This window comes from Strigops habroptila, chromosome 10 (assembly GCF_004027225.2).
Source record: "Strigops habroptila isolate Jane chromosome 10, bStrHab1.2.pri, whole genome shotgun sequence".
Classification (NCBI taxonomy): domain Eukaryota; kingdom Metazoa; phylum Chordata; class Aves; order Psittaciformes; family Psittacidae; genus Strigops; species Strigops habroptila.
In genome coordinates, this window is record NC_046359.1 from 6,254,774 (window position 1) to 6,281,391 (window position 26,618).

The window sequence follows — 26,618 nt, forward strand, 5'->3', positions numbered from 1 at the left end:
CTTGCATAGAAGTGCAGGAGTCTTTCTAACATATTCTTCAGCTAATAGGCCTATAAACATGTGTGTTTATCAGGAAAGGGAGCAGAAACCAGATATTCTGAAGGAAAAGTAAGGGAGCATATGGGCAGATATCCAGCAACTCCCCTGAACACATCACTTCAGTTACAAAGTCTGGTCAAGCCTAAAGGTGGAAATGTGGCAAATACAATAAGTAAACCAATCTACCCATCTCTGAGAAAATCCTGCCATTTCACCAAAGTCAAAGTGATCTCCCCCTTGGGGCACGCAGATCCAAAACAACATGATACAAACTCACAGTCTAAAAACTTTTTTCTCAACCTGGCTGCTCTTGATGTACAGCTTATACATCCTTCCCAAGTTCAGCTCCTCTCAGGCAATTTTAGCCTAGTAAGGCACCAATACTTAACATATAAGATTATTCTTCTTAAATAGGCTAAAAATTCTTTAGAAAAAGCTATACAACATCAATAAAACATTACAGCACAATTATCAACTTTTGCAATTTCTTGCCTTCTAAATATTTTTAATTTTCCAAAAAGCATCTCATTCTTACAGATTACATTTTCTATTCCCTTCTAGATGAAAAATGGAAAACCATCCAGAATTTGACCACAATGTTTGACAGACTAGGACTTACTTCACAAGCCTTGAAGAAACTGGAAAAAGAAAGGCAGGGGGGAAGTGAGAAGAAAGCAAGAAAGTAAAAAAACAGAAAACAAACAACCCCAAGAGAGAAAAGAGCTACAGATCAAATCAATGGTATCTGGATGGCAACAGCAACCGGCGGAGGGGCACCCACAACCTCAGCAGCTCATTCCAAAGAAAAAGGACTTTTACCAGTTCATGAAAATAGCAGCTAATAAAAATATGTTTAAAAAGCCATTTAGATGAAGGCAAGGTTTCAACCAGAAACCACAATGGTTACATTTTTTGATTTAGTACTTTGAAAGCAGAACTTTAGGTTCTCAGCAAAAACCTCAGTCTGTTCCCAACAAAATCAATAGCAAAATTTCCACAGACTTTCATGATAGGGTGTGATATGGTCAGAGCCTGCATACCTGACAGACTCTATTGTAAACATGCTTTTACTTTTGAAAATCCTACTAGAAAAGGCAATTGATAACACTTGCTGCTTAAACTACAGAAGTTTACTCTTACATCAAAGAGCTCTTTACCTACCAACATACATGTTTCAGTTAAATATTCTACACGTCTTTCTTTCAAGCAGCCAGCAAACACACTACAGGAAAGTATGCAAAGACAAAAATTCAGTGCTACAGTCTGTTTAGAAAGCACCGCAAACCCCTTAAAGTAAAACCTAAATATTCATGCATGCCCCAAAACCCTCATAATATAAAAACCATAAATAATTGCTCTGTTAGTATATTATTCCTTGTCTGTGTGATATACATAACCACTAATAGGTAATTACTATTCGGGTAACTATGAGTCTACAGAAAAGTTTGGTGGTTTGTTTCTTCTTTTTTTTTTTTTTTTAAAATGCAACACTTTGCAAGACAAACCTCCACTAAAATAAAAAAAGAACTGGTGAAAAGCAATGCCATTTAGAATAGATTTTTTTCTTTTTTGTCAGCAGGTGCCAGAGAAGTAAGACAACTTACCAGCAAATAGGGAAGGCAGGCAGCAGAAAAAAAAAAAGTAAACAAAAAATGAAAGCTTGTACTACTACTAAAGTTGTGAGAGGGACTGTCTAAAGAAACACCTGTTAGTGATAACACCTGATTAATTCTGAAAATTCATACCAGAACTTGAATACCTTGTCTAATTTGAAGGAAAAAAACAATGCTACTACTTCAGTTTAAAATAGCACATCTTCAGAATTAGATACTTATGAACTGAAAACTAACAAGTACTTGAAGTGTATATTCATACTGCACAAACTATCAGGGAAAACAAGAAAAAAAGTGAAGAGTATGAAGTTCGAATGTGCTGAGTAGAAGGATTAAACACTTTGGGGTTTTTTGTTGTATAATGAATTCAAATTAGAGAAGAACATTCTTCCATAGCAAAAATGACAAAAGAGTCACAGAGAAGAGGAAAATAAGCTCTTGAAATTCCTTCACTACTTTTGCCTTTAATTTAATTCATATTCATACTAAGTATGAAACTATTTCTTATTAAGAAGATGATGCTCATTTCCTTATCCCTGTTGGAAGAAGTGTGCTCCACACAAAGGAATTTCTGCCTTATTTTCCAAACCTATTTCAATACTATTAACTATTACATGAATTTCAGCCACTGAAAGATCCATGAAACAAGTTCTATGAAAACAATTAGTTCTCCTGGACAAATCTGTGCCCCTTCCAAAACCATCACACAGACAGACAGGAAGGATATACTGCAATGGCTTATTTCCTGTTAGACACCATAAGAACTGATTTAATAAATCCAGTGGTTGAATAAGCAGTTCTTAATACACATGAGTTTAGAATATAAATTCTCTTTCAAGGTAGTTTCCAGCTCTAAAGAATTCCTTAGGGAAACACATCAATACTTTACAACCTCCTATATAGCTGAATGAATACCTACTACTGAAGGCTCTTACAAAAACCACCCGATTTTGCAAGTGACGTAGCATCTTATAAAACACACAGTACCCACACTATCACATACTTGCTACAATATCAGTACAAGCCAACTTCAACAAGAGATTAAAACTACCTCTAACTGTGATAACTTCTGCTTTCATTGATATGCATAAAACTTACCTACCACAAGTAGCATTGCAGATGACCCAAACTCCACCAGAAAAATTTCACAAACTGGTTCACTTCCATGCAGTGCTACTCATACTTCAGAAGAAGTAAACGACCACTGAGGTCACGAGCCTGGGAGTATCCAGGAGCAAGCCTAGCTCAGCTGATTTCCATTGCTACCTGATAGCAATTAAGTTAGTTCCTCTCACGTTGCAGCATATGCATGCCTTTCTACTAAAAAGAATAAAATAATTTTCCCCAGAGAATTACTGCCACAAGTAGTACTGCAGATGACCCAAACTCCACCAGAAAAATTTCACAAACTGGTTCACCTCCATGCAGTGCTACTCGTACTTCAGAAGAAGTAAACGACCACTGAGGTCACTAGCCTGGGAGTATCCAGGAGCAAGCCCAGCTCAGCTGATTTCCATTGCTACCTGATAGCAATTAAGTTAGTTCCTCTCACGTTGCAGCACGTGCATGCCTTTCTACTAAAAAGAATAAAATAATTTTCCCCAGAGAATTACTGCATCAGGACCTAAAGTACTACTGAAAGGATAATTTTTCAACATTGCTTCAAACACTGAGTTTTAGATCACAAATCTGGGAAACAAAGTCACCTTTTTAGGAGAATTTTGCCGTAACCTTTGCTAAGGATACTAATGTTACTTCTTAAAGAGACAGAAAATGAGTGACTAGAGTTTCTCCTTTGGTTTTGACATTATTGGCAATGACACAAACTTCTAGTCACTAGCTGCATGAAGTATGGCCTTAGTGTATGCAATTTTTAGAGCTGGACAGAAACCAGCTAGTGGTATTCTTGACAAACTTCCTCTTCATCCTACTCCACAAGCTACAGAGCATTATTTTTACCACTGTAAATACCAAGTGTATGTGAAAATCCTTTCTGAAATACTCTCTTGGCAAATCTTTTTTAGAAGTTGTCATAGGAAAGCCCAATACATTTTCTCCATACGAAAGTAACAAAGCAGGTGAAATCCAAATGACTTTTTCCAGATCTCTTGGTATAGTTTCAGCCACATTTCCTTATTTTCTGTTTTACTCCATTTTTGAATTAACACCTTAAAATGAACAAACCTTCTTGGTTAGTAATTTTCACTGCTCTCTTTATTAACCCCTGAGTTTTTTAGGTTAGCATTTTAAAATGAGATTTCCTTGTGATTGGTCTAATAGGAGAGAATGTAGAGAAGGATCCAAATTACAGCCTCAAACTGCAGTGGCAGGAGAGAGAGATGGAATGAAACTCATACAGGGCTTCGGATGGGATGGGACAAGAAATACACAGTATTGTCTCAAGCTGTACAAAAAAGTATTGCTGCATCAATTCTGTCTTTCCACCCAAACAGATCGTGGTTAACACTCGTCAGCTTTGTTGAGTGAATTGAGAACGGGGAGAGAAAGGTTAGGGAGACCTAAAGCGAAAGATGTACATTCTTGCATGGGAAAGAGATTGCTCTCAGAGCACAAAACAGTGTGCCTTCAGGCAGACTTAGGGGAGATGATTTAGAAGTCCAGGAATGGGTAGCTCTGGGATACACAGAGGGCTCTGGGCCAAGCAAGGCTGGGAGATATGGAGCCCAACGTACAGGAACTTGCTAGTGCAAAGGAGTCACTCCTAGCAAACATCTCTATCCACAAACCAAGGGCACTGATGCAGAACTGGCACCCACTCCTAGTTTTGGTTTTTGAGGGCTTTTTTTTTTTTTGTCCTCTATGTAATACTGACTTTATTAAGTCAGTAAAAAATTAAGTTTTTGGTGTATACTAGCTTTTGGCCGCCTTCACAGCATGAAGAGCCTAGCTCCAGTTCTCAATGCCTTTTTCTGCTAATAAAAATATTTCCTTCCGTGCATGTGAGAGTATGGCCAAGTGGCCACTTAAGTAACTCTGGGAAAAAAAACAGTACAAGCTTTTCTTAGTCCCTAGCTGAAAGGCAACTTTTTCTTTCCACCTTCTTAACTCTTTTCTTAACCACACCAAATTTACAGTGTGGTTTCTGAGGCACAGACATCAGAACTGGACTTAATTTCCCCATAACATTCTGACTGACATCCTATGCAGTGATAATACCGCATCTCTGCTTTGGGGTTTTTATCCTCAAAACAAATGCATTTTTCTTGGGAAAAAAAGTACTTGTGGAAGACACACATTTGTACACAGTTGTAAGTTTATTTGCTATATATGATTGCCATAAGAGGACAGCTGTAAACTACTATGTGTACTTGATTACAGCCAATATACATTAGTGAAGATTTCATAGAATATTTACCAAACATTTATCCTAGCACAAACCTGTAAGCTGTATATTCAGAAGTCTGTGTTGCCACTGTTCAAACTGCTAATGGTGATATTTAAGCCTCTGAAAAGTTCTGATGTTTGCATGCTACTGCTGTTTTTATTGTTTTCATCTCATGTCATCCTGCTTTCACCCACCACAAAAATTCCAGTCAGTAAGGGTGTGCTTGTTAGCTGATTTAAATTCAAACACTTCACGCCAAACCCAGCATCAAATGAAATCATTGGCAAAACCCCCACTGACTTCACTCGGAGTAAGACCAACTGGAGGAGCAAGGCTCCCATGAGAGGCATGCATCACTGTCATTCACATCCTGCTGAGTCTGTGAGAACCAGGACAAGATACTATTTGAAGGCCCTTCTACTTGCGTTTCATGTGACACACCACTTCTCTTTTGTTTTGCAGAACTTTGTAAGAGAAGATTTTTACTATCTGCAAGTAACAAACTGAAGAGGCTGGATGAGTCACTGGAGACAGTTTTGGGCCAGCTCGGCTTGCAGACTGCCAGTGTCAGGGAAGGTTCACCCAATTCTCCCCTTCCTGCTGCACAGCCATCCCAAAATAACGTGGCAGCGCTAAACATAGCACCGCCATGCTCTTTTAATAAACAATGATTCCTGCAGCGTGTACAAGTCACCACATTTGTCAAGATAAGCACATCAACAGGAGATGTCATATTAGCCTAGACAAAGAGATTGAACCAGATAGCTTTGTCAAACATCAAGCAAAGGGGCTCATTCAAACTGACAAAGCAAGAAATTATTTAAAAGTTGAACCTACCAATTTAGCCTTAACTCATTCTGTCCTCTCCTGCTTTGGAAGAGGCTCAAACCAGTAAAGGGAGCTCCTGTAAGTGATACAACAAATTCATTCCTGATTTGCAGTACCAATATTCCTGTCACTTCAAACCCCTGTGCTGCACTTTTCAAAATTTCTGTAATGGCTGTTAGCATGTTTAAGATTATGCATATGGATCTATATACCTTAGTGGCTAGGGACTCTTCATAATAACATATGCACAGAGGGTATAACTAACAGGCAAAATTAACAGGCATAACTAATTGCCATATAGACAAGTTACTGGTTATTCCTTAATCGCTTTTTTGTTACTTATACGTAAGGAAGTTTAATCATATGGCAATGGACAAAGACGCTGCAGTAGCAGGTCCCAGTGCTTCATCTGTCTAAAATTTTTCATTACTTTAGCCAAAGTCTTCAATTTCACATCTGAAATCAGGGACACAGCTGCCCTATATATTATGATATATGTGAGATAGTGATATTGGTCATAAACACAACCAGAAACATGTTCTAAAAGATTACTTTGCTGGTGAGAAATTACCTTGGTTTCTTTGGTATTCCTCACACACGGTTGGGTGTATGGGCTTCACCATCCTCCATATGGCAGAGACAGAAGCCCTGGGGGTGGGGGTATCAACAGAAATATTTTCCTTTAAATGCGTTTTCTCCTCAAGAAGACTTACGATCAGCAAACTTATTTAAAACAAGACAGGTTTATGGGTGTGCAGGAGTGAAACTGGTAGTTAAGACTTCTGCCACACCACTGGTGGTGTCCCTGTTGAGGTGCAGTATGTATATAAAACCCCACATTACGTGAGAAAATTCAGTTCAGCTTTGCACCACAGAAGTCTGACTGCATTGTGCCCTTTGGGGGAGAAAAAGCCTTCAGGGAACTACAAGAGGCCAGGCCAGAGACCTGTAAGTTTTGCTTTTCCTCCAAGCCTGGAGCTGTGTGGAGGATGAAGGAAGGATCCCCCTCTCAGGGCGGCTGCTGCTCTCAGTGCCAGGCTGCTCAGCGCCACGCGGTTCTTCAGAGCTGAAAGCCACACACTCCCCTTCTCCTTTGCCAGCTCCCACCACCACCAGAGCTGAGAAAACAGACTGAACACGATCACAGAAAGGGGGCGAGAAAGCTGTGGTGCTGATACTATCCTCTCTCAGGACTCCACCTTTAATATACCCTAATGGGATCTTCCTCCCCTCAAAACTGAGAGATAATGAAAAACAGGAAGATTTACATTCAACATTTCCAGAGGAAATTGAATACACTTTAAAATATTCAGGAACAATTCAAATGCAAATACAGCACAGTACTGTATTATTCATATTCTGCAACATTTTGCCTTAATGGTCTGATTGGAAGATGATCTTTTCCAGTTTTTCTATGAGGTTAATAAACCGGGACTTCAAAACAACTGTCCAATATATGAGGTGCTATATTTTCTTTAAAAGAAACAGTTACAAAGTCAAAGGCAAATTCAGTGGCTTCTTACATAAAATACTTTTTCACTTCCTGAATATTGCCTGTAGCTTTGCTAATTTATTGCCATGAAAATATTGTTACTACTTAATGCACTAGTACTTTTGTCAATAGGCAGCTTTCCCCAAGGCATATTTGAGAATGCTCTGCTAATCAGAGTTGATGCAGTTATTCCAAAGCAGCCAGGTCTTTAGAAAAAGGTTTGTGTTTAATTCTAGTATAGGTGAGTGTTGTCATTCCTTCAAAGCACAATATTTTTAATTCACTGAATTCACTTGTGTAGGTATCTATAGCGCCGAGTACACTATCCAGCCCCAGACTCAGATTGAACAAGTATATTTTAAAGCAGTATTGCTGGCATCTTTTCCTCTTAACATCTAACTTATGTGAAATATTCCTCATTTTATAGTGGTAAGGATTAAATGAACATTTAATCAGAACCACAAATCTGTGCTGTATCATCAGCACAGAACTTACAAAAATGCAGATGGGTATTTAAGCAGATATTCACTTGGATCTGATTTCTTACTTTTCTACATCTGCTTGAACTCTTGAGATTATGACCTCAAATGCAGCTGAACTTTTAGTGTTTTTCACGAACATCACCATGAGTGACAATGAGATCACGTACACATACATATGTCACACTACAGTTTTATACTCTCTAATAAATATTGACATCTACGTGAGTGTAACTTTACTGAGGTAAAGTAAATCATCTTAATTGGTGTGGGAGCTTTTAATGCGTGTATGTTTTCAGTGATTTTTAATGTATTTGCAATCCTCTGCAGATGAAAAATTGAATAAAGTTCCTCAAGAAACAGGTCAGGCCATTAATTTAGATTAGAAATAGTAATGAAATTCCAGTAAACTATTAAATGTCACTTAATCTATATTTCAGATAAATAGAATACTTAATTTCTCTTGGCATGTTCCACAACAAGGCACCCCACTTGTCTTTATATTGACACAATTGGTGCTCCTCTGCTTTCCCTACCACAGTGACATTTAGTGACATTATTCCTGCTGAAACCCAGCATGGACATAATCCATTTTGCTACAAGCCCACCAAGGCAAGAAGTGTCTCTGTATGGAGGTAAAGGCTCTATTTCCTCTGATCTGGCTGGTTCAGACCAGTGCTGAGCTTTTCTTTGTTCATCTTTGCTGGAATCCAGGGGGATGGCTCATTTTGGTTTCCTTCTGCCAGTAGTTCATCTCCCCAAAACTTCTACATGGCAAAAGAACACTAATACTATTTCCACATTGGGCATAATTAAGTTCCTTATTAAGGACAAATTACAACCATCAAGGTTTTATTTTTTTTATGCAGCTATGTGTTTTGAGATGACACAGATGTTTCACTTGACTCAGAGAGGTACCACGGGTTCTTGTTTGAAGGGTACTCAGGCCCATCACCTCCACTAGAAGTTTCTTAGATGTATGAGACTTCTAAGGCTATCAGCCAGCAGCAGCAGGCGTGAAACTAAAACAGAAGGCTTTGAGTATTAAGGAGCATTACCAGCATGGAACAAAATCTGACTTCTGGAGAGTTCTCCTCAGTTGCAGTTGTATTCCTTGGCTTATATCTGGAAAATACATAAGATGCAATTTGAAGAGGTGAGGCCTCATTCTAGTTCTCCATAGAAATAAGATGGTTTGTGGTAATTCTCCATGTCTGAAGTCACCCACACACATGGCTTCAATTCAAAGTTTGCACGTCTTTAAGAGATTTATACTAAGCTGTGCTAAGTAGTTGTTAGTAATTTCTGTGGACTGTAGTCGAACTAAGTTAAACTAAAATTTACCATGTCAATACATTTCTATCCTTCCCACTCTGCTGTCTCACTCTTTGTCTGAAAATACAGTGACAACACTGGAAGGACAGCAAAAGGATGCTTCTAACATCTCCATGGCCACATCCAATACTCATTTTTGATCCTCTGATGTGTCTATAGCTCAGGCAGCTAGCAAGAAGGTATAAACAAGCCAGAGGAGCAGTGCTTCCAGTCTCCAGGCATGTTTTTAAAAAAAAAAAAACCCAAAAATCAAAAATTGTCTGAGAACTACATAACTGCATTATTCTTCAGGTAATGAGTAAAATGCATACACATATATGTGTACATACACACACAGAGGCATGCTCCTCCATTCAGATGCTATTTTCCAGTCACAGATATTAAGAGGAAAACATGATGGCATCCTCCGTGTAAGGCATGGAGGGAAGTAGGTGGCTAGTTAGCTCCTCGGCAGCACCAGAAACGCAAATAGGTGTCAAATAGGTCAGTGTCTAGTGCCCTGCTCCAGAGTATCCACACAACCATCTGTAGATGGACGTGTGATAAATGTATATAAAAAACTTGACACAAGCCTCAAGCCGATTCTTTAATCCTGTACACAGCAGAGAATACATCCAGTTTCTTTCAACATGCAGAAGTCTGTACACTGCATATTCTATATACAAAGTATAATACAGGTTGATTAAATTATGCCCACAATTTTCTAAAGTTTTTTTTAAAAGAGACACTGTTATAATATGGCTCTTTCCTAAATGAAAGAATACAGTATTTAATTTTTCTTGCTCTAAACAGCATCCAACGAATAATTTACAGTGACGTGATCTTTTGCTATTCCCTTTAAGCCGTTTTGGAGATAGATTGCTACAGTGGGTGGCATTCAGAATAACACATGTTGAGCAACACACACTCAAATCTTGCCAGTTTTATGGTTTCTTACAACATGCTACAATGTGAAGTGATTCACACAGAGGAGATGGAGAAAATTTTTCTATTACTGTAAAAAATGATGTTATATGCATTTATCATCCAAAATAAATACATTGACACTACAGGCTGAAATAAAACTAAGAAAGTAAGCTTGGTTCCTCTATTTCAAAATATTGCATTTAGATTAAACCAATTAAAGATGAGTGATGCTTTCTGTGTAAGATGAGCTTGCCCTGACACCCATCAAATTAAAATAAGGTGAGCTACAGAAGAACCAGTGCCAAAGATCTGAATTTCCTGATGTCTCATGCTGCCATCTTAGAAATTTTACAACTCCTATGAAGGAGGTATAGAAGAGAGAAGGTAGAGGGTCCACTTGGTAAGACGGACCTGGTCACTATAAATATGTACGAAGTCAAAAGGAAGAAGTAAAATGTAGCTATGGAGGTGGGTAATGTGCCGCAGCTATACTGATAAGCCAGAACTTCCATAGTTGTTCTTTTATACAAGATACATAATGGTAATTGCAGAAGAGCATCAGTCCAATCACTTCAAGGAAGGGGGGGGGGGGAGAAATCTCTACAAAATGATACAGTAACTTTTGGAAGACACTGTACTTAGAGTAAATATTCATGGATGTTTTGTTAGATTTGACCACTGTCTTATCAGATTTGTTACACTGCCTCTGACAATGTCATGAGACAGATGTTTCAGGAAAAGAGAACAAACCGTAGAATCATAAAACGGTTAGGGTTGGAAAGGCTAAGACAGTTGTGGCTGTTCAGCCTTGAGAAGAGAAGCTGCATGGAGACCTCATAGAAGCCTTCCAGTATCTGCAAGGGGCCTACAAGAATGCTGGAGAGGGGCTCTTCATCAGGGACTGTAGCAGGAGGACAAGGAGTAATGGGTTCAAACTTAAACAGGGGAAGTTCAGGTTAGATATAAGGAAGAAGCTCTTTATGTGAGGGTGGTGAAGCACTGGAATGGGTTGCCCAAGGAAGTTGTGAGTGCTCCATCCCTACCCGTGTTCAAGGCCAGACTGGACAGAGCCTTGGGTGACACGGTTTAGTGTGCGGTGTCCCTGTCCACGGGAGGGGGGTTGGAACTAGATGATCTTAAGGTCCTTTCCAACCCTTACTATTCTATAAATATCTCAAACCAGTCAACTGTGCTGTACTTGAGAAGTAACTATAGGCCCTCTATCACCAAGCTCTTAAAACACTGGAGTCCTGAAAATTACTGCCCTATCAGTCTTATTATCTGCACTTCCACATTGTTACCCAAGTTGAATTTGACTCATTATCCTCACACTCAGTCCCCTACAGCAGATAACTCATTCTCAATTTGAATTCCTCACATTTCTGTAAAGCCAGAACTGCAGACTTCCCCACCACCTTGCCTCCATACCTTCATAAGCTTTTCGGAGGTAAAAAGTACCCAAAAGTTGAAGGTGAACTGCAACTGCTCAGTCTTTCTGAAAAATCAGACTTCAAATCATTACAGAAAATACAGGCAACTTGGGTCATCCAACAACTTTGAAGCACTTCATTCTAAACTCAGAAGCAACCATGCATTATAATACCTTATTTTCTGTCACAAATCATCCATGGTATTAGCCATTTAATTCTGTTGTGTTATTTATTCTGCATACGGCTTTTTCAGCAGGAAACCTGCAGAAAACTTTAGACATAACAATTTCTATCTTCCAAACCACATGAGTCTTAGACTTTAACCTTTCAAAAGGTAAGAATTAGGTAAATATCGGGGTTTCATCAACCTGGAATGTACTCTTCCGAGACCTGCACTTTGCTGGCCCTTCAGCAGACCACGTGTCCTACAGATAGACCAACCTGTCCCGGAGCAGCTGATGAACAGGTTTGACATTCACCAGTCACTACCATCCTCCAGTAAATAAATCCAGGCAACAGAAGGAGTTGTTCCTCCAGCCAGATTACCACTTGCTTCACCAACCATTTCACCAACACAAACTGACACTAAAATATGACCTTTAACAAAAGATAGATTTAAAAGAAGCCATCACTCTCCAACACAATGGAGAGGTTTCACAGGACAGAGAAACAAATGAACAAAACCCCAAACCACTAAGCCTGCCCTGTCAATTTCTGCCTTCACGCCCCAAACAGTCAGCCTGAACTAAGAGAACCGGTTAAGGTAAAATAGAGGCAAGAGCAAAACGCAGTGCAATGCTGCACCACCCTGTAAATCCACACCAGGCCAACAAGCACTGGTGGATCTGACCTGTGTTGACCCCACTCGTCTTCACACCTGGCTGGTGCTAAGTCCTGACCATGTTTCCTCTGAAAATCCCACCAGTACAGTGGGAGATGAATGGGACCAGGCCCCTCATCTCCTGCTGGATGCCAACCTCCTGCTGCCAGCGGGAGGCCCAGGCCAGCAGCCATCACTGCCCCAGCACACCCGCGGTGGCCCAGCCTCTCCTGGGGGCAGGAGCGGCGGGAACCCTCTTACCTTGTTGGAGTAAGGGGGTTTACTCAGGTTGATGCCGTCGCGGATGAGCTTGTCCCGGATCATGATCTTCAGCTTCAGCCTGGGGTAGGCGGTGAGCCCCCCGCCGCCGCCGCCCGCCCGCCGCCGCCCGCCGGGGCGGTGCCGGGGGTCCGCCCCCCGCCGGGCCTCATCCTGCCCCGCCACCCGCCGGGGGCAGCGCCCGGTGGCGGGGGGCGCCGGCCGCGGCGGCGGCTGCGGCTCCAGGGTGAAGTACAGCCCCGCCGCCGTCTCGTCCGCCTCCTTCAGCCGCCGCACAGCTTCGTGGATCCGGCGGCGGTGGTGGGGCACGGCCACGCCGATGGCATCCAGGTCCGGGTCCCCGATCTGCTTGCAGACCTCCAGGTCGTCGTAGCCATTGTCGACGAAGGACTCGGCGTACTGGGGGAGCTGCAGGGTCTTCAGCCACTCGTAGACTATGTTGGTGCACATGCTGGCTCCAAAATAATGACTGCAACTTTCAGCACCGAAGCCAGCCTCCCCCTTTCCACGCCTCGCCAAAGGAAATAAACCCACAAAACCTGCGATGCAACTGAAAGGTCTCAAAATCAAGGTCAAGATGCCAACATCCACCAGGAAAAAAATATTAAAATCCTTAACGCAGATCAATAGGGCACCGCAAGAACCGCTGAACAAATCCCTCCTGTTTATTTCTCCTCCTGTTTTCCTACCGTCAAGTACAGCCGCTTTCTGTCACCGGAGAAGGGAGCCTCGGACTAGAGAGAAGCGAACCGTAAGGGTGCATCCCCTAAAATCCCAAGTCGCTGCTGCACAACATCCACCCACTTTCTCTGGAAGTAATTCGCAGTCGCTGGGTTTTTTTCCCCTCTTCCTTTCAGTGTTAGTTTCTGTTTCTGCTTGTGTCTCACCTTCCTGCGCTCCGTCGCATGATGAAGCTGTTTACTATGGGGAGCTGCTTTGGTACCCGATCACGCTGTGGAGCACGGGGCTCCCGCACCCTCGGCCAGCACGGGCAGGGGTGCAGCGTGCGGTGCCCGCCTCTCCCGGCAGCGGGGGCATACGGCGGCTCGTGCTTTCCTTTGAAGTGGGTCCTTTCGAATTAGAAGGGAAAAAGCAAAAAAAAAAAAAAAAAAAAAGGAAAAAGAATGAAAAAATAGATAAGAATCCCACTCACTTTTCCGAGTTACTTTCCCAGTTCCCCTTCACCCCAGGAATGATGGTTAAACGCGCTTCGCCGACAGCGAGCCCCAAAACTGCTTTCCAACCCTACTTTCCCCGCGCTGCTGCCGGCGGTGCCTTCCTGCTGCCCCCGGGACAGGCAGCCCCCCGCACACAACTTTCCCCGCTTTCCCCTATCCGCGCTACCCCTCCCGCCGCTGCCCGCAGCCGCCCCGGGGAGGAGGAGGATGAAGCAGAGGCGGCGCCGGGGCCATACGGGCAGCCGGCGCTCTGTGCATCCTCCGGCGGCGGCGGATGAGCTGATCTGCGACAGGTCACTGGCGCTCCCCCCTCCTCCCTCGCTAGTGGCGGGGCTTTCCCCTTCTGCCAGCGGTACCCCGGCGCGGTGTTCCCCTCCCGGGTCCTCCTTCCTCCCCTACCCCTGAGGCGCCTGACACGCCGCCAGCAGATTTCCTCCGGCTCCTCCCGGTGCTCCTGTGCGGCTTCTCCCCGCTCCTCCTCCGCGCCCGTCACCCCGCTGACAGCCCCCTGCCCCGGCTCTCCCCGGGGCCTTTTCAACTTTCCCCGCCGGCAGCCCGCGGTCTGTGCCGCCGGCCGCCCCTTGACCGACCCGCCGGGGCGCGGGCAGGGCAGCCCGGCCGGGCAGCGGCGGGGGGTTGGCTGCCTCCGCTCCGCAAGCTCCCCGGCGGGCTTGCCCGTCCCCGTTTCCCGCAGGCACGGAGAGGCGCCGGGCCGAGGGGGCACGGCCCGGGGAGCTGCCCCCCGGCGCCCTTGGGACAGCCGGACCGACGGCTGCGGCGGCGGCCCCTGCGCGGGGGCACCGAGCCCCTTCGCGGCCGAAGGGCGACCCTTCGTGGGGCAGAGCGGGGCTGTCAGCGGGGACGACCGTCCCCCCGCGTCTCCGGGAAGCGGCGAGGAAGGGCGGGAGGCGCTGGCCCCGCTCTCCCACCCGCCGCCGCGGGCTGCCCGGGGCCGGCGGAGGCGCCGCACGCTGCCCGCCGCGATCGGCCGGCAACGCCGGGCTAGCAGCGCCCCCGCCAGGCCGCTGCGGGAAGCGCCGCTAGGCCCTGCCCGGCGCAGCCCGCCGGCCCACCCGGGCAGGCGGGCGGTAGAGGGGGGTGGCCGGGGGTACCCGCTTCCCTCGCAGGTTTCCTGAGGGACCTTTTTTAGCAGTTAGGCCCACATTTCTCCTTGGGACTTCATAGTAGTTCACCATGTGGTAAACTACCACATAACAGCTTAGCAGCTTTCTCACAAGAAGCATTATATTGCAAGGAGATTTGAAAAGTTTGCTGCTTGCGAGTGGTTAAAATGCAACCTCTGAGTATAAAGCCTAGAGATCACAGATTCATGTGCTTAAAGGGGAGAAAGGGAGGAATAGCATTTTATTCCTTTTAAAATTTTCCATCCCTCTTCTTTTTATGTATCTTATTTTCCTTCTAGGCCACATAATATATCAAACCTTCTTCTCAGGCCAGAGGCAGAGATTGAAGCAGCAATTACCTTCTTTTCATAGACCTGGTGAAAGACTGACAATGCTGGAGAAATTAGCAACAAGGTTCTGTGAACTGGAGCTGGAATTGATGGTGTGAGAAATAGTACATCAGGCTCACCAGCCTTATTGACAGTACATAAAGAATTATATCATTTTTATGCGTACATTTTTTGAAGGGTCTTGGAAGGCTTTTGAGGTATTGCAGATGTTATGATTCAGATGTGCTTGGTAAACTGCAGGTCTGCCACCTATAAAAGGGTAGGATCCTTAGGCTCTGGTGGAACAGCAGGTGAAGTGTGTCCTGGGTTCACCCCTATGGGAGTGTGGAGTTTGGCAGCAGGTTACAATATTGTAACTTAGGGGATATATCAGTTGGATATAAGGAAGAAGTTCTTTACTGTGAGGGTGGTGAGGCAGTGGAACAGGTTGCCCAAAAAAGTCATAAATGCTCCATCCCTGGCAGTGTTCAAGGCCAGGTAGGACAGTCTTGGGTGACATGGTCTAGTGCAATGTGTCCCTGCCCATGGCAGGGGGGTTGGAACTAGATGATCTTAAGGTCCTTTTCAACTCTAATTATTCTATGATTCTGTGATTGTGAAACTCTGTGTGGTTGTGTTGGCATTGATTTTAGTTTCACAAAATGAGTTCACCCTACCAGGTGACTTTGAAGTACAAAAATAAAACCCCTAATAATTGAAATTAAAATGTTGTGTCCACCTTTAAAAAAAGGCTGTCAAAAGTCCAGGGAACCAAAGACCAGTCCACCTCACCTCAGACCCTGGGAAAGCTATGTAAAGTCGTTGTGAAGGCTTACATGAAGTTTTGGTGGGTAGTTAGAAGGGGCATTCCTTGGGGGTTGCTACTGGAGCTGGCACTGTACAACATCTTCACTGATGGTGACAAGGTGGAGTGCACCCTCAGCAAGTTCACAGATGACACAAACTGGGAGAGGTAGTCAGTATGTTGGGAAGCGGAAGCTAATTTCAGAGTGAAAAAGGAGGAAAGTCACAGAGTGGTGGAGCAGGAAACGGAGGCATGTTTTGAGTGATAACAGCAAACTCAGTTTGAAAACCTCCTTTATGTACTTTTTATTAATTGCAGAGCTATTATTAAAAATTATTAAATGCAAAATGTTAATTTCCGAGACACTGGACTGTGGTTTCAATCCAACTGAAACCAATGTGTGCTTGCTGATTGTAAGGCCCCACCTATCATGTGTATTGCATTTATAGAACTATTAAGCCAATAGGGTAGTATCACTCTAAACAGTATTTCTAACAGTATTTGCAGATTAATTTCAGTGGTGGACTATAGACACTGTGTTTCACCTTAAATTTAGCTTGATCTTCAGTACCCTATTTATACTTGTGTTATAAACACTAATTAAGGTTTTTATGTGTTACAAGATGGGAGAAGCTTTCCCTGAATGCATAGGGTTTCCTGACATACACTGGAAATAGGTTGTGCTTAAACAGCTAAAGCTCTATCACAGAAAAGAAAGAAGAAAAATTAGACTAATGAGAATATTGCAATGAGGAATTTATATGAAATTTAAGTGTAAAAATAGAATTGTTTCCAAAACCAGATTTATCACTTAGTACTTTATATAAACAAAGCAATGTTTTAATTTTAAAGAAAACTTTAAAATATACAAAACAATGAACCCCTGCTCTAAATTTATTTACTATGTTTGGAATAATTTAATGCTCACTGAGACTATCTAACTGGGAATGCAAAAGGATCTAGTTGATGAAATATCCATTTTTCTCTGTAATGAAGATAAAATTATTTTGGATTCTAAACAGAGCAGCTACTTTATTTACTGTGATGCTCCTTTCCCATAAGAATTTACAGACGTTAATTAAAGATTAAGTCTGTTATAACTAGAAGATCACTTTCTGAATGCAATAGAGAAGGAAATTGAATAGAAATGGAATAAATATCCAAAATCAAAACTATTGATTGCCTCAGACCAAGTTCTGTAACCAAAATTCAGTCTGAAAATTTAGGCTCTTTTTCCTCAGTAAGAGAAGGAGAAAGTATAAGAGCTAAACTCCTTCCACAGACTAGCCAATTCTGTATTAAGCAGTCAACCTCTAGTATTGTTTTTGTATGTCACTGTCAATAAGAAGGTAAAACAGTGCACAAGTACGACCTTCTTGGCCTCTTGTGGCGAAGACTCTCCTGAAAGAAAACAAAATTATCCTAAACCAAAACAGAAATACACTTTATCCCTAGAAACACATTGTGACTGCTGTTTTACCAGCTGCTGACAGACACCTGTTTTCATAAAGAAACAGTTCCCTACAATGATTCAGGATGGGTTTCTCTTTAAAAACTTGAACACTGACCAATTCTTATTACTATTGACTTTGATCCAGAAGATAACGCTGCCTGCGGTTAAATTTTAACTGTACTCAAAACCATTTTGCTTCACACTGAATGCTGTTTAAATGAACTATTTATTGCAGGTAAATATAAGAAGAAATCCTAAATTATTACTAATAGTGTTCGTACTATTAATTAAGTTGTGGAAGTCCTAGAAATACCAGCTGAATATCAGCACAGGGTGTAGAAAACTGATGCATATTCACATCCTCACAATTTACAATCTAGCACTTCCATATGATACTGTCTTGGAATCATAATGAACAAAAAGCTGAGAGCTTTGCTCACTTGGACATTTAGCGTCAGCTTCTGTTGCCTTGTTATTATGAACTTTCACATACTCCGCTCCATGAAAAAGCGCTTCTTCATCAAACACATGCACAAAGCACAAAACAACAACCTTTATGCAGCTTTCAAGTTGGTTTTTTTGTTGTTGTTTTTTTCCCAGTGAGAAATTGAATTTAGAGCATACAGTTACTGCCTAATAAAATTGAACCCACTTACAGACAGTATAGTCCTATGTTGTAAATAAATATATTGTGAAAATCCACAAACATCAGGTACCAGGTTTCCAGGACACCAAAGCATTTTGTGGAGGAAAAAGAAAATTAATACAATGGGAAGAAAGAAAAAAAAATGATCTGCCATTTCTAACTAGCCTGTGCTGCTTGCCCTGAAAGCTGTGGCTTTAGCTGTAATTACCAGCTGTAATTACTGTGGGACAGAAAGTGTATGTCATGGAAGGGGAGAACCCTTCAACCCTTCAGAAATTATCCTCTCCATTCTAAAAGCATCCTCCAATGTCATAGGACTGCAAGGTAGCATCCTGACCCCAGGGAAATTAGGGAAAAACCCCTGCCATTCAGTTCAGAACAGCTGAGGCTTCTCTGCACTCCAGGAGAAGTGTCACCCATTCCTTTTACAGAGCTATCGGAAAAACTGCCGTCTGACAACCAGGTCCTAGTTTCTCCTGTGTTTGCTTTTTACTCTGCCTCTCTTCAGCGACATATAGGCAAAGGCCCAGATTTATAAGGTATTTAGACAAAGATAGACATAAAATCATGAACATTTTGAAATTACGCAAAACCCAGATTCTCTTAAGCACATAAGCATTGAAACTGTGTTCTTAAACTCTTTTCTGTAATGTACAATAGCTGACAGTGGAGACTGGCCATTGTTATTACCTGCTGGCATATGCTCAGTTCCCTTATTCCTTGGCCTCTTTCTCTAACTGCTCCATTAATCCACCCTTCCTCCATACCTATTATCCCAACCAATTTCCTGCAGTTCTGTCTGCCTCATGAACTGTGTTTTTCATCATCTCATATTTCCACAATTCCTCCCCTTTTCCTTCACAACTTGTCTGCTGAATGGCTTTTTTGTTAACACTCTTCACTTTCAGTTATTTTCTCCTTCTCTTGCTATGTCCAGACTTGATTCTTTCCCCCTGCACCTCCAACAAAAACAGTTAAGCTGGAAAATTTCCTTGAAATGTTTGCCATGTTCACATATATACTTATTTTTCACTTAGGCACCTGCTACCTAGACAGGATATTGAGCTAGAGGGACTTGCTTGTCTGATACAGCATAGCCATTGCTATGTGCGGCTTTTGTGAAGGGCGAAAGCACTATCCTAGCTTTCCCTTTCTCTCTTGAGCTCAGCTGCTGTAGAGCACCCTGAATGGCGGTTGAGACACAAGGCATAAAGCAGGAGCGATGCAAGGTAGAATTCAGAAAGAGTAAAGCAGTGAATGCCTATTCTATTTCTTGGTCATCAAACATAAAGTGCTTCCTTGCAGGAAGAAGTCAAGATTATTATGCAGGTGGCTATGATGTAAAAATTCCTGGAGCCAAGTAGCACTGCAGGCTAGCAGTCATGATTTTTCCTGCTACAGACCTGAGCCCAACACAGCAGGACCAATAGTCCTAGAGGAGGAGGAGGAAGAAGAGAAGGAATCAGCTGGCATGAAATGGTACAGCAAGGCCCAAGTAAGACCCTCTGAAGCAGCTAAGGAGTTGGCTCCTGTCTTTGAAATAAAAGAGTCCTGGTGGTACTGGAACTCTAAAGAACCTCCACCAAGAAATTAGAAAGCTCCCGCTGTGCTATTTCAAAACAAAGACTGGATAAAGTGTTTGGATTTATTCAAAAGCTTTTCTCTAAACAATCAATGTTTGAAAGAATCAAATATTTCCCTGAATTCCCCCCAGACAGCCCTATTCTGGATGAGTAATGAGAAATTAATCATCCTGTCAGAATAAATGCTGTGAGACCTTTTAGTCGTGCTTGCCCCTTTCTCTGTAATAGATTTTTGTCAGTCATTCAACTAGGTCTCCCAAAAGACAGTACTGCATCCAAGCTCCCACCTTTTGTGTGGTCTTTTTTTCTGCCTCGGACTCATTCCACCATTCCTCAGCATGTCAGGAGTCAATTACATGTCATAGGAGCCCGACCCATCACGCCTGCCTCGTCTCTGCTGACTGCCACACCACCACGCAGCACCAACTCTTCGTTAAGTCAGTGTTGATTCCAGTCTTCCTGCAGCTGATACCCAGTATCATCCTGACACAGGCAGCCATGGCTGGTGCATCTGTGGGGTTTTAACTGGCTAGATGGATAAGTACAAGACTAGCAGAATATTATAATATCAGGGAATTAACAAATAAAAGTTCTCACACTCATATGAATTCATTTACACTACATATATTTCTACTAAAGTTGATATGACAGTATAATTAGAAATGCAAGGAAGAAAGAAGAATAAGTAACATGTGTTTTCTGTTCTTCTGAGACCATTTTCATTGTTATAAAGAGTCATGCCAGCTAAAAGAACACAGAGTTTTTCTGTAGATACAAAATCAGAATGATGGGTTTTATCTCCAGGGAACAGATCCAATTTTATATTTTTGATGTACTATGTTTTAGTTCCTTTTTCAACAAAAATTATTTCAACTGAGGTTTTGTATCTTTGTGTTACTGAGTTTTCACTTCTCTAAAGCATGCATGCAGTTTCCATTCATTTACAGTTTCATTTGGGTGAACCCTCATCCATCTTTGAGCATCAGCTTATATTTGAAGTGAATCTGGGACTGCTGAGGAGTACAGACCTTGGCTGCAGAAAGATAGACAGATCTGTGGGTTAACCTCTGCACCTCTGGGGGGAGAAGACAGGGGAAAGATGAGTCGTAAAGCAAATAACTCTGAAATCTCAAATACCATATGTGCAGATCGCTGATGCTTGTTAATCATAGCGGTGTTGGTATAGAGAGGAACAAATATTTTCTTCCCTTCCAGGCTTCTGTACGCTTTCATGTCTCACTGCAGCTGAGTATGCAATGTAGGAGTGGACTGTTGTGTAAGTGAAAAGGGCCTCCACATGCGAAATGATCCAAGCTGTGATATCAACTCCGATCCAGGCATGGGTCAAACCTAATCCAGAAAGGGCCTCATTAACCACACCTTGGCATTTGTCAATATCTGATTCTTGTCACCATTTCAGGTTGCCAAATTCAGAAGACACTGTTGTAAGTCTATATAGCTCTGTCTTTTGAGCATCAGAAAGAAGTTATATCTCTGCTTGGTGGACCAAGGACATTCCTGAGTTCCCAGGTGCCCAGGTGAATTCTTCAGCTGTGTCACAACCTCTTACCAGAGCAGAATTTGGAGGTCCGGGTAATTATCTTTGCATGAACTCATATGGTAGGTCACACAGCAGTCCACAGTCACACTTCCAGTCCACTTCCAGCAGTCACACAGGCTGGAAGACAGCTGTTGCTCATGTCAACCAAAACCTTGTTATGATGGTTGAGAGACAAGGACTCAGAAGCATGCCATGAAGCATACCCACCTTTCCACCTAACTGCAGCCTCTGTGTTTCAGTCCTGCTAATGATTCGAGACAGGTTAAATCATGTCCTCATCACGTTCGAGATTCTGATTTGGAATTAAGATCCAAGGTTTGATCTAAATCTAACATTAATAAAATAATGATGAATTGGCTTAATTTGGATTAGACAAATATTAAGGCAACTTCCGTTTCATTCAGGCCCAGCTGAAGATCCAGGTAGAAGATTAATGCATCTTTAAACCAGTCTTAGCCTCATAAAATCAGTATTGGTTCAGACTGGTCAGCTAAAGTGACTGAATTATTCTGTAGAGATGTGTTGTAACAAATTGTTTTTCCTCTCTCCAAGTAATGTAAAAAGCCAACTATTTCTAGTGATGCCAGTCAGTAAATTTATGAGGCAATCTGTAGTTTACCTTTCCATTAGTAGGCATATAAGCTACTGATATAGGTATCCATGTCTTTTTATAGTAAAACCTCACCTTTCTTATTGCAGCGAAAAATCAAAGCAAACAAATCATCAGCTCCAGCCTGTGCAAAATGCTCTAACTCCAGTGCAGGGCTCATGGGTTTTGTGTTACAAGCTTTTAGCAGAATTCCATCTCACCCAAATGAGCTCTTTTACTTTCAAAAAAAGATGATAGTCCTCTACGGGTGCTTTCAATCAGAGCTTTTAAACTCCCGAAGTCCCTATTTCATAGATGTTTTCTCCCTTATCCACTGCTATGCTGAGCTATGCAGTGCATATCTACTGTAATTGCAGGAGGGATCATTGGAAGTGGCACGTTGTTGAAGTAAGAGCAAGGGAAATGCTAATGATTTTTGTAAACTAGGTAACGAATACAGAATGAAAGATCCCATCAATGAGATGAAAGAAAACTGCAGAAGTGAAACGTATGTCTCTCTGTGGTCCTCCTAGTAATTCAACCTTAACACATATGAATGTAGTTTTTAATGAATAATTAATTTAATGAATAATTGTAAAACAAATTTTGAAGGTGCTTTGTACAAAACATGTGCATAAGCCTTTGCTGTGCTAGAAAACTTCACTAAACTTCTGGAATTAAACAAAATTCAAACACTAGCTTACTCCTATTTGTGTTCTAAAGCAATGAACAGTATTACAGATGCCAGGACAAGTATGTTAGGGGTTTCAGAGCTCTAAAGAGTAATGATGGAATGCCGTATTATCTTCATTTGCCTCCGCCTGAAATGCAAATAGAAAACTGGTTTGGGTTTTTTTCCACTGCAAACCAAAGATATTTAATGCTGCTTTTTAAATATTTGCTGACCTGACCTATGCTCCAACATTCTTTGCAATTCTTCTGAGATGTGACACCCCTAAAACATTGCAGCAGTTACCAGTCAAATACGTGTTTTCTAAATGGCCAATTCTGATGTTTAAAGACAGATTTTTCCATTAAAATATCACCACTGCTTCTGAGACATGGCTTTTTAGGGGTTTGTTTTATATGCTAAAATAAATGTAAGGAAGGATATGTTGCTTTATTTACTTACCTTCCCCTCAAGGAGTGGCAGGCACCTCAAATTCATGGAATTGCACTTCTATTGGAAATCTTCCCCCAGAGATGGAAGCAGTATATGTGGTACTTGTCTACTTGAATTTAATGTAATTGTATTAAAAGATGGCTCTAGCAAGGTCTTCAAAAAAAAAAAAAAAGGCAACAAACTGAACAGGAGTATTTACTATCACTTTGACAGTGCACAGTTCAACTTAATTTTGGAGATTTTACTTTCATGAGGAAGAATGGAGAAGCTTCCTTATTTCCTCAGATTTTTATTCCTAGAATGAACAAGGAAGAGAGCAGACTTATGGCAATCTTTTTTGACAGTAGTGGACTGTAAAAATGATAATGATCATTAGAAACTGGTAATGGCAATGTTGGTTTTATATTTTGCAGTGGGAACACCACAAATATATCTGCCTCTATTAGCAGCTATGCTAGTGAACCAAAGCAAGTGACTGAAAAGTGTAGCATTCTGAAGATCACTGAAATAAGCTAAGCATTATAAATTGGATTCTATTTTGCTTCAAGTAATTTTCTTTATCAAAAATATTTTCCCAGTTTTAAAAGGGGTGAATGTAGCAGTTTAGTACATTTTTCTTGTTAAGTTTCAGAACTTGCTCTTGCAGGCTGAGCTGTCTAACCCAATGCCACCAACAAATTATCTCAAGCACATCTTGAGCAGTTTTGCATATTTCAGCACAAGTTTTCTTTGAAAAGATGACTTATGTAGCTCCATCTGCAAGAAGAGGCTCCTCTGGGGAGTTTTACTTCAACAGACATTTAAATGTGTTGCAAAATAGAAGCAGACTCTGAACCTCAAAGATTTTCTTTTAAAATGGTGATAGAGGATTGTTACAGAGGAGAGAAGGAGGGAGGAGTTAAGCATACCTGGAAAACATTACTGCTGATCACTGGTTTGAACTACATTGAGAAGAATTTTTTTACTCCCTTGAGCAGACCTTTTTCTCCAAGTATTCCAGAGATGATACAGAATTTAAAGCACTTTCAGATCAAGTTCTTGGCTCTGGTTAGCCATTTCTATTTTTTCAATATAACATTTACACCACTACATGCAGCTTTACTAGAGACCACAAATAATTAACGTTCATAATGTTTTTGACAAGTTGAAGAGTAATCACTTAAGAGATTTAACTCCTTCTTAAGTAAACTGCCTAGTATTCTTTGGTTCTATAGCAACCAGTATATTTTCAATCCAGAATATTCAGAAATCATAAACTAGGTCTGATGTTTCATGACATCAATTTCATTCTTATGACAGCCCTTTTTTTTTTTTTTTATTTATTTTTTTGAGGGTGGCAGCTGAGGGGCTGTGTGTGTCAGTTTTAGGTTTGGTTTGGTTTTCTTTTAAGAAAGAAAGGTGAGATCATAATCGCTTGTGTTGGGGGTTTTGAGTTTTAGTAAACTTAGCACTGGATGCTTTGTCTAGCATCCAGTGGGCATCCAGTTCAGCCTTATGTCTACTGTGGTTTTGAAAGAAATACTATCTGTCAGATAGCATGTGATAGCTGAATTCCTCCTACCTCACTTGCATGAGGCTAATTGCATCAAAGTAATTATCACCCTGTCCAAGTTCGAAAAGAGGGGCAAGACCCAAGACCTAAGACATTTAATTAATTTAGTTTGTTCTGATGCATCTGTTCAGGCTGAATATCTCTTATGCCTGTGAATGATTAGAAGATGTGGACAGGTACATTAACAATGAGCTGCCACTGTAGTCGCTATACCCCAAACCTGGCATGCACCCCCTCCCTCTTCAAACTTGAGTAAAATGTCGGTACCAATGCTACCAATCAGTAGAGCTTGGTAGCATGGTAGCATGTGGAGCATGGTAGCACATCCAGAGATACCAAAACACTTAATGAAACACAGATAAACTGAACTTTAGCATCCTATTGCTGTATTCATTAGAAACAATTAGATATTAGTAGATTAGCAGTTGTTTTTGGACTTCCTTGCTTCCCATTTCAGTGCCAGAATAAGCATTCAGAGATCCAAAAAAGCTGGAGGAATGAAACTTGCTGGAAATCTGATCCTGTCCATGGCAGTGACAGGCTGCACTAAGCCTAAGCTACCCTGCAGCTTCACCCCTCTTTCAGCTCTAACCCCCCAGGTGCTCAGCACAGGCACAGGGCTTTGCCTGCGAAGCTGTTCCTGGGAAAGGATAGAAACAAGCATTACTACTCCCCTGTCTTCCCTCCACCGCAAACAGCCCAGCAGTCGTCTGATGCAAGGACTTGTCATGTCTTCCTTCATCAATAGTGAAATGGAAATCTTGATTGCCATTAAAAAAGCTTTTTCTACATTTTCACTAGGCTGTAACAAGCATTTCAACTGTTCATTTGTGTTAATGTTGCAAGATAGGGTGTAACCTGTAGACTAACTAATTAAATGCTCTTTGATTTTGAGTGAAGTGTTTGGTACAGTTTAGACAACAGAGTCTAATTAGCGTTGGATGTTTAATGGAACTAAAGACCCATGAAAAGCAAAAGGTGCTGAAATAAAAAGTCAGCGAGAGAGATGTGAAGATAAATGAGAGTAAAATAAGGAAAATAAAATAACCCTTTACTGTGCTAGAAATACCATTCCCTCAGAAAAACCTATATGAATTATGAAAAATTGATAAAATCTCATCAACTCATATCTACAGCTGCTGAAGGTAATATAATGGAAAGCTATCCGAAATGCATGTCAACAAGCAACAGCTTAAGGTATTTCACACTATCTCACTGCCTTTAATTTCTTTTATGCAACAAATTCACCCCAGTATTTTTACAATAGAATAAACCCCCCCTGTATGTATTGCTTTGTGCGCTATGATTCACAGTCTCTCAGCAGGAAATAGAATGTTTGCCTTAGCAGCACCTTCTTCTGTCAGTAAATGCAGCCAATTTATGGTTTTCCTTGGCTGAGAAAAATGTGTATGCAACTTTCTACCAGTATGCAGTTAAGTCCATAAACTTAAAAAACAAAATAAAATCTAAATAGAGGAATCTACAGCATAGCTTTAGAACAATGATCTTTTATTCAATGCATATGTCCTCTCTAAGAAGGGATTAAGCTGAATGGTTTAGGAGTAACAAAGTTTAGATTGCATCCCCAGCCCTGCCATGGCCCATTTAGTTTTCCAGCACCTCTGGTTCCCAGGCACCGCAATTTTTTTCCACAATGGGGAGTTAGTTTTAGGTTTAGATTTTGGTTTGGTGGTGAGTAGTAGGGTAAGGGTGCCTACAAGGGCAAAGCTTCCTGAGGAGAGACTTGTGCCCTGTGCTTTGCAGCAGGCTACTGGGAATTGTAGCTGTGGTATGGGCCAGTGCAATGCAGAAGTGGTGCCTGACCTCTGTCAGACATGGGAAACAGTAGCTTGAGCAGCTCAGACTGTATCTGTAGTTGTCATGGGGCTAGAATGGAAAAGGTCCAGTGGTTCTGGAAGCCTCTCGATGCTTCTAAGCCCTGTGGCCTATCTCCTCACACCTCGCTACCTACATACAGTGTCAGACAATGCTTGCCTTCTACACCCACCTACTGTACCCTCTCTTCTCCCCTCAAAACACAGAAACCAGGACAAAATATTCCCCAGGGCTGCTCCTGTGCAGCAGAGAGACATGCTCTTTGGGAGGGG

General features: G+C 41.8%; 1 protein-coding gene across 1 annotated transcript in view; it reads right to left on the minus strand.

The window, feature by feature from the left end:
• The window catches only part of LOC115613663 (SAM and SH3 domain-containing protein 1-like), a 546,052-nt gene extending 531,816 nt beyond the window's left edge, over positions 1-14,236 (minus strand). The window contains 2 exon segments of the mRNA XM_030499464.1: positions 12,550-13,637; positions 14,145-14,236. Of these exon segments, the coding sequence (XP_030355324.1) occupies positions 12,550-13,017 (468 nt within the window). The 5' untranslated portion in view covers positions 13,018-13,637; positions 14,145-14,236.
• Between the last annotated feature and the right edge of the window lie 12,382 nt (positions 14,237-26,618).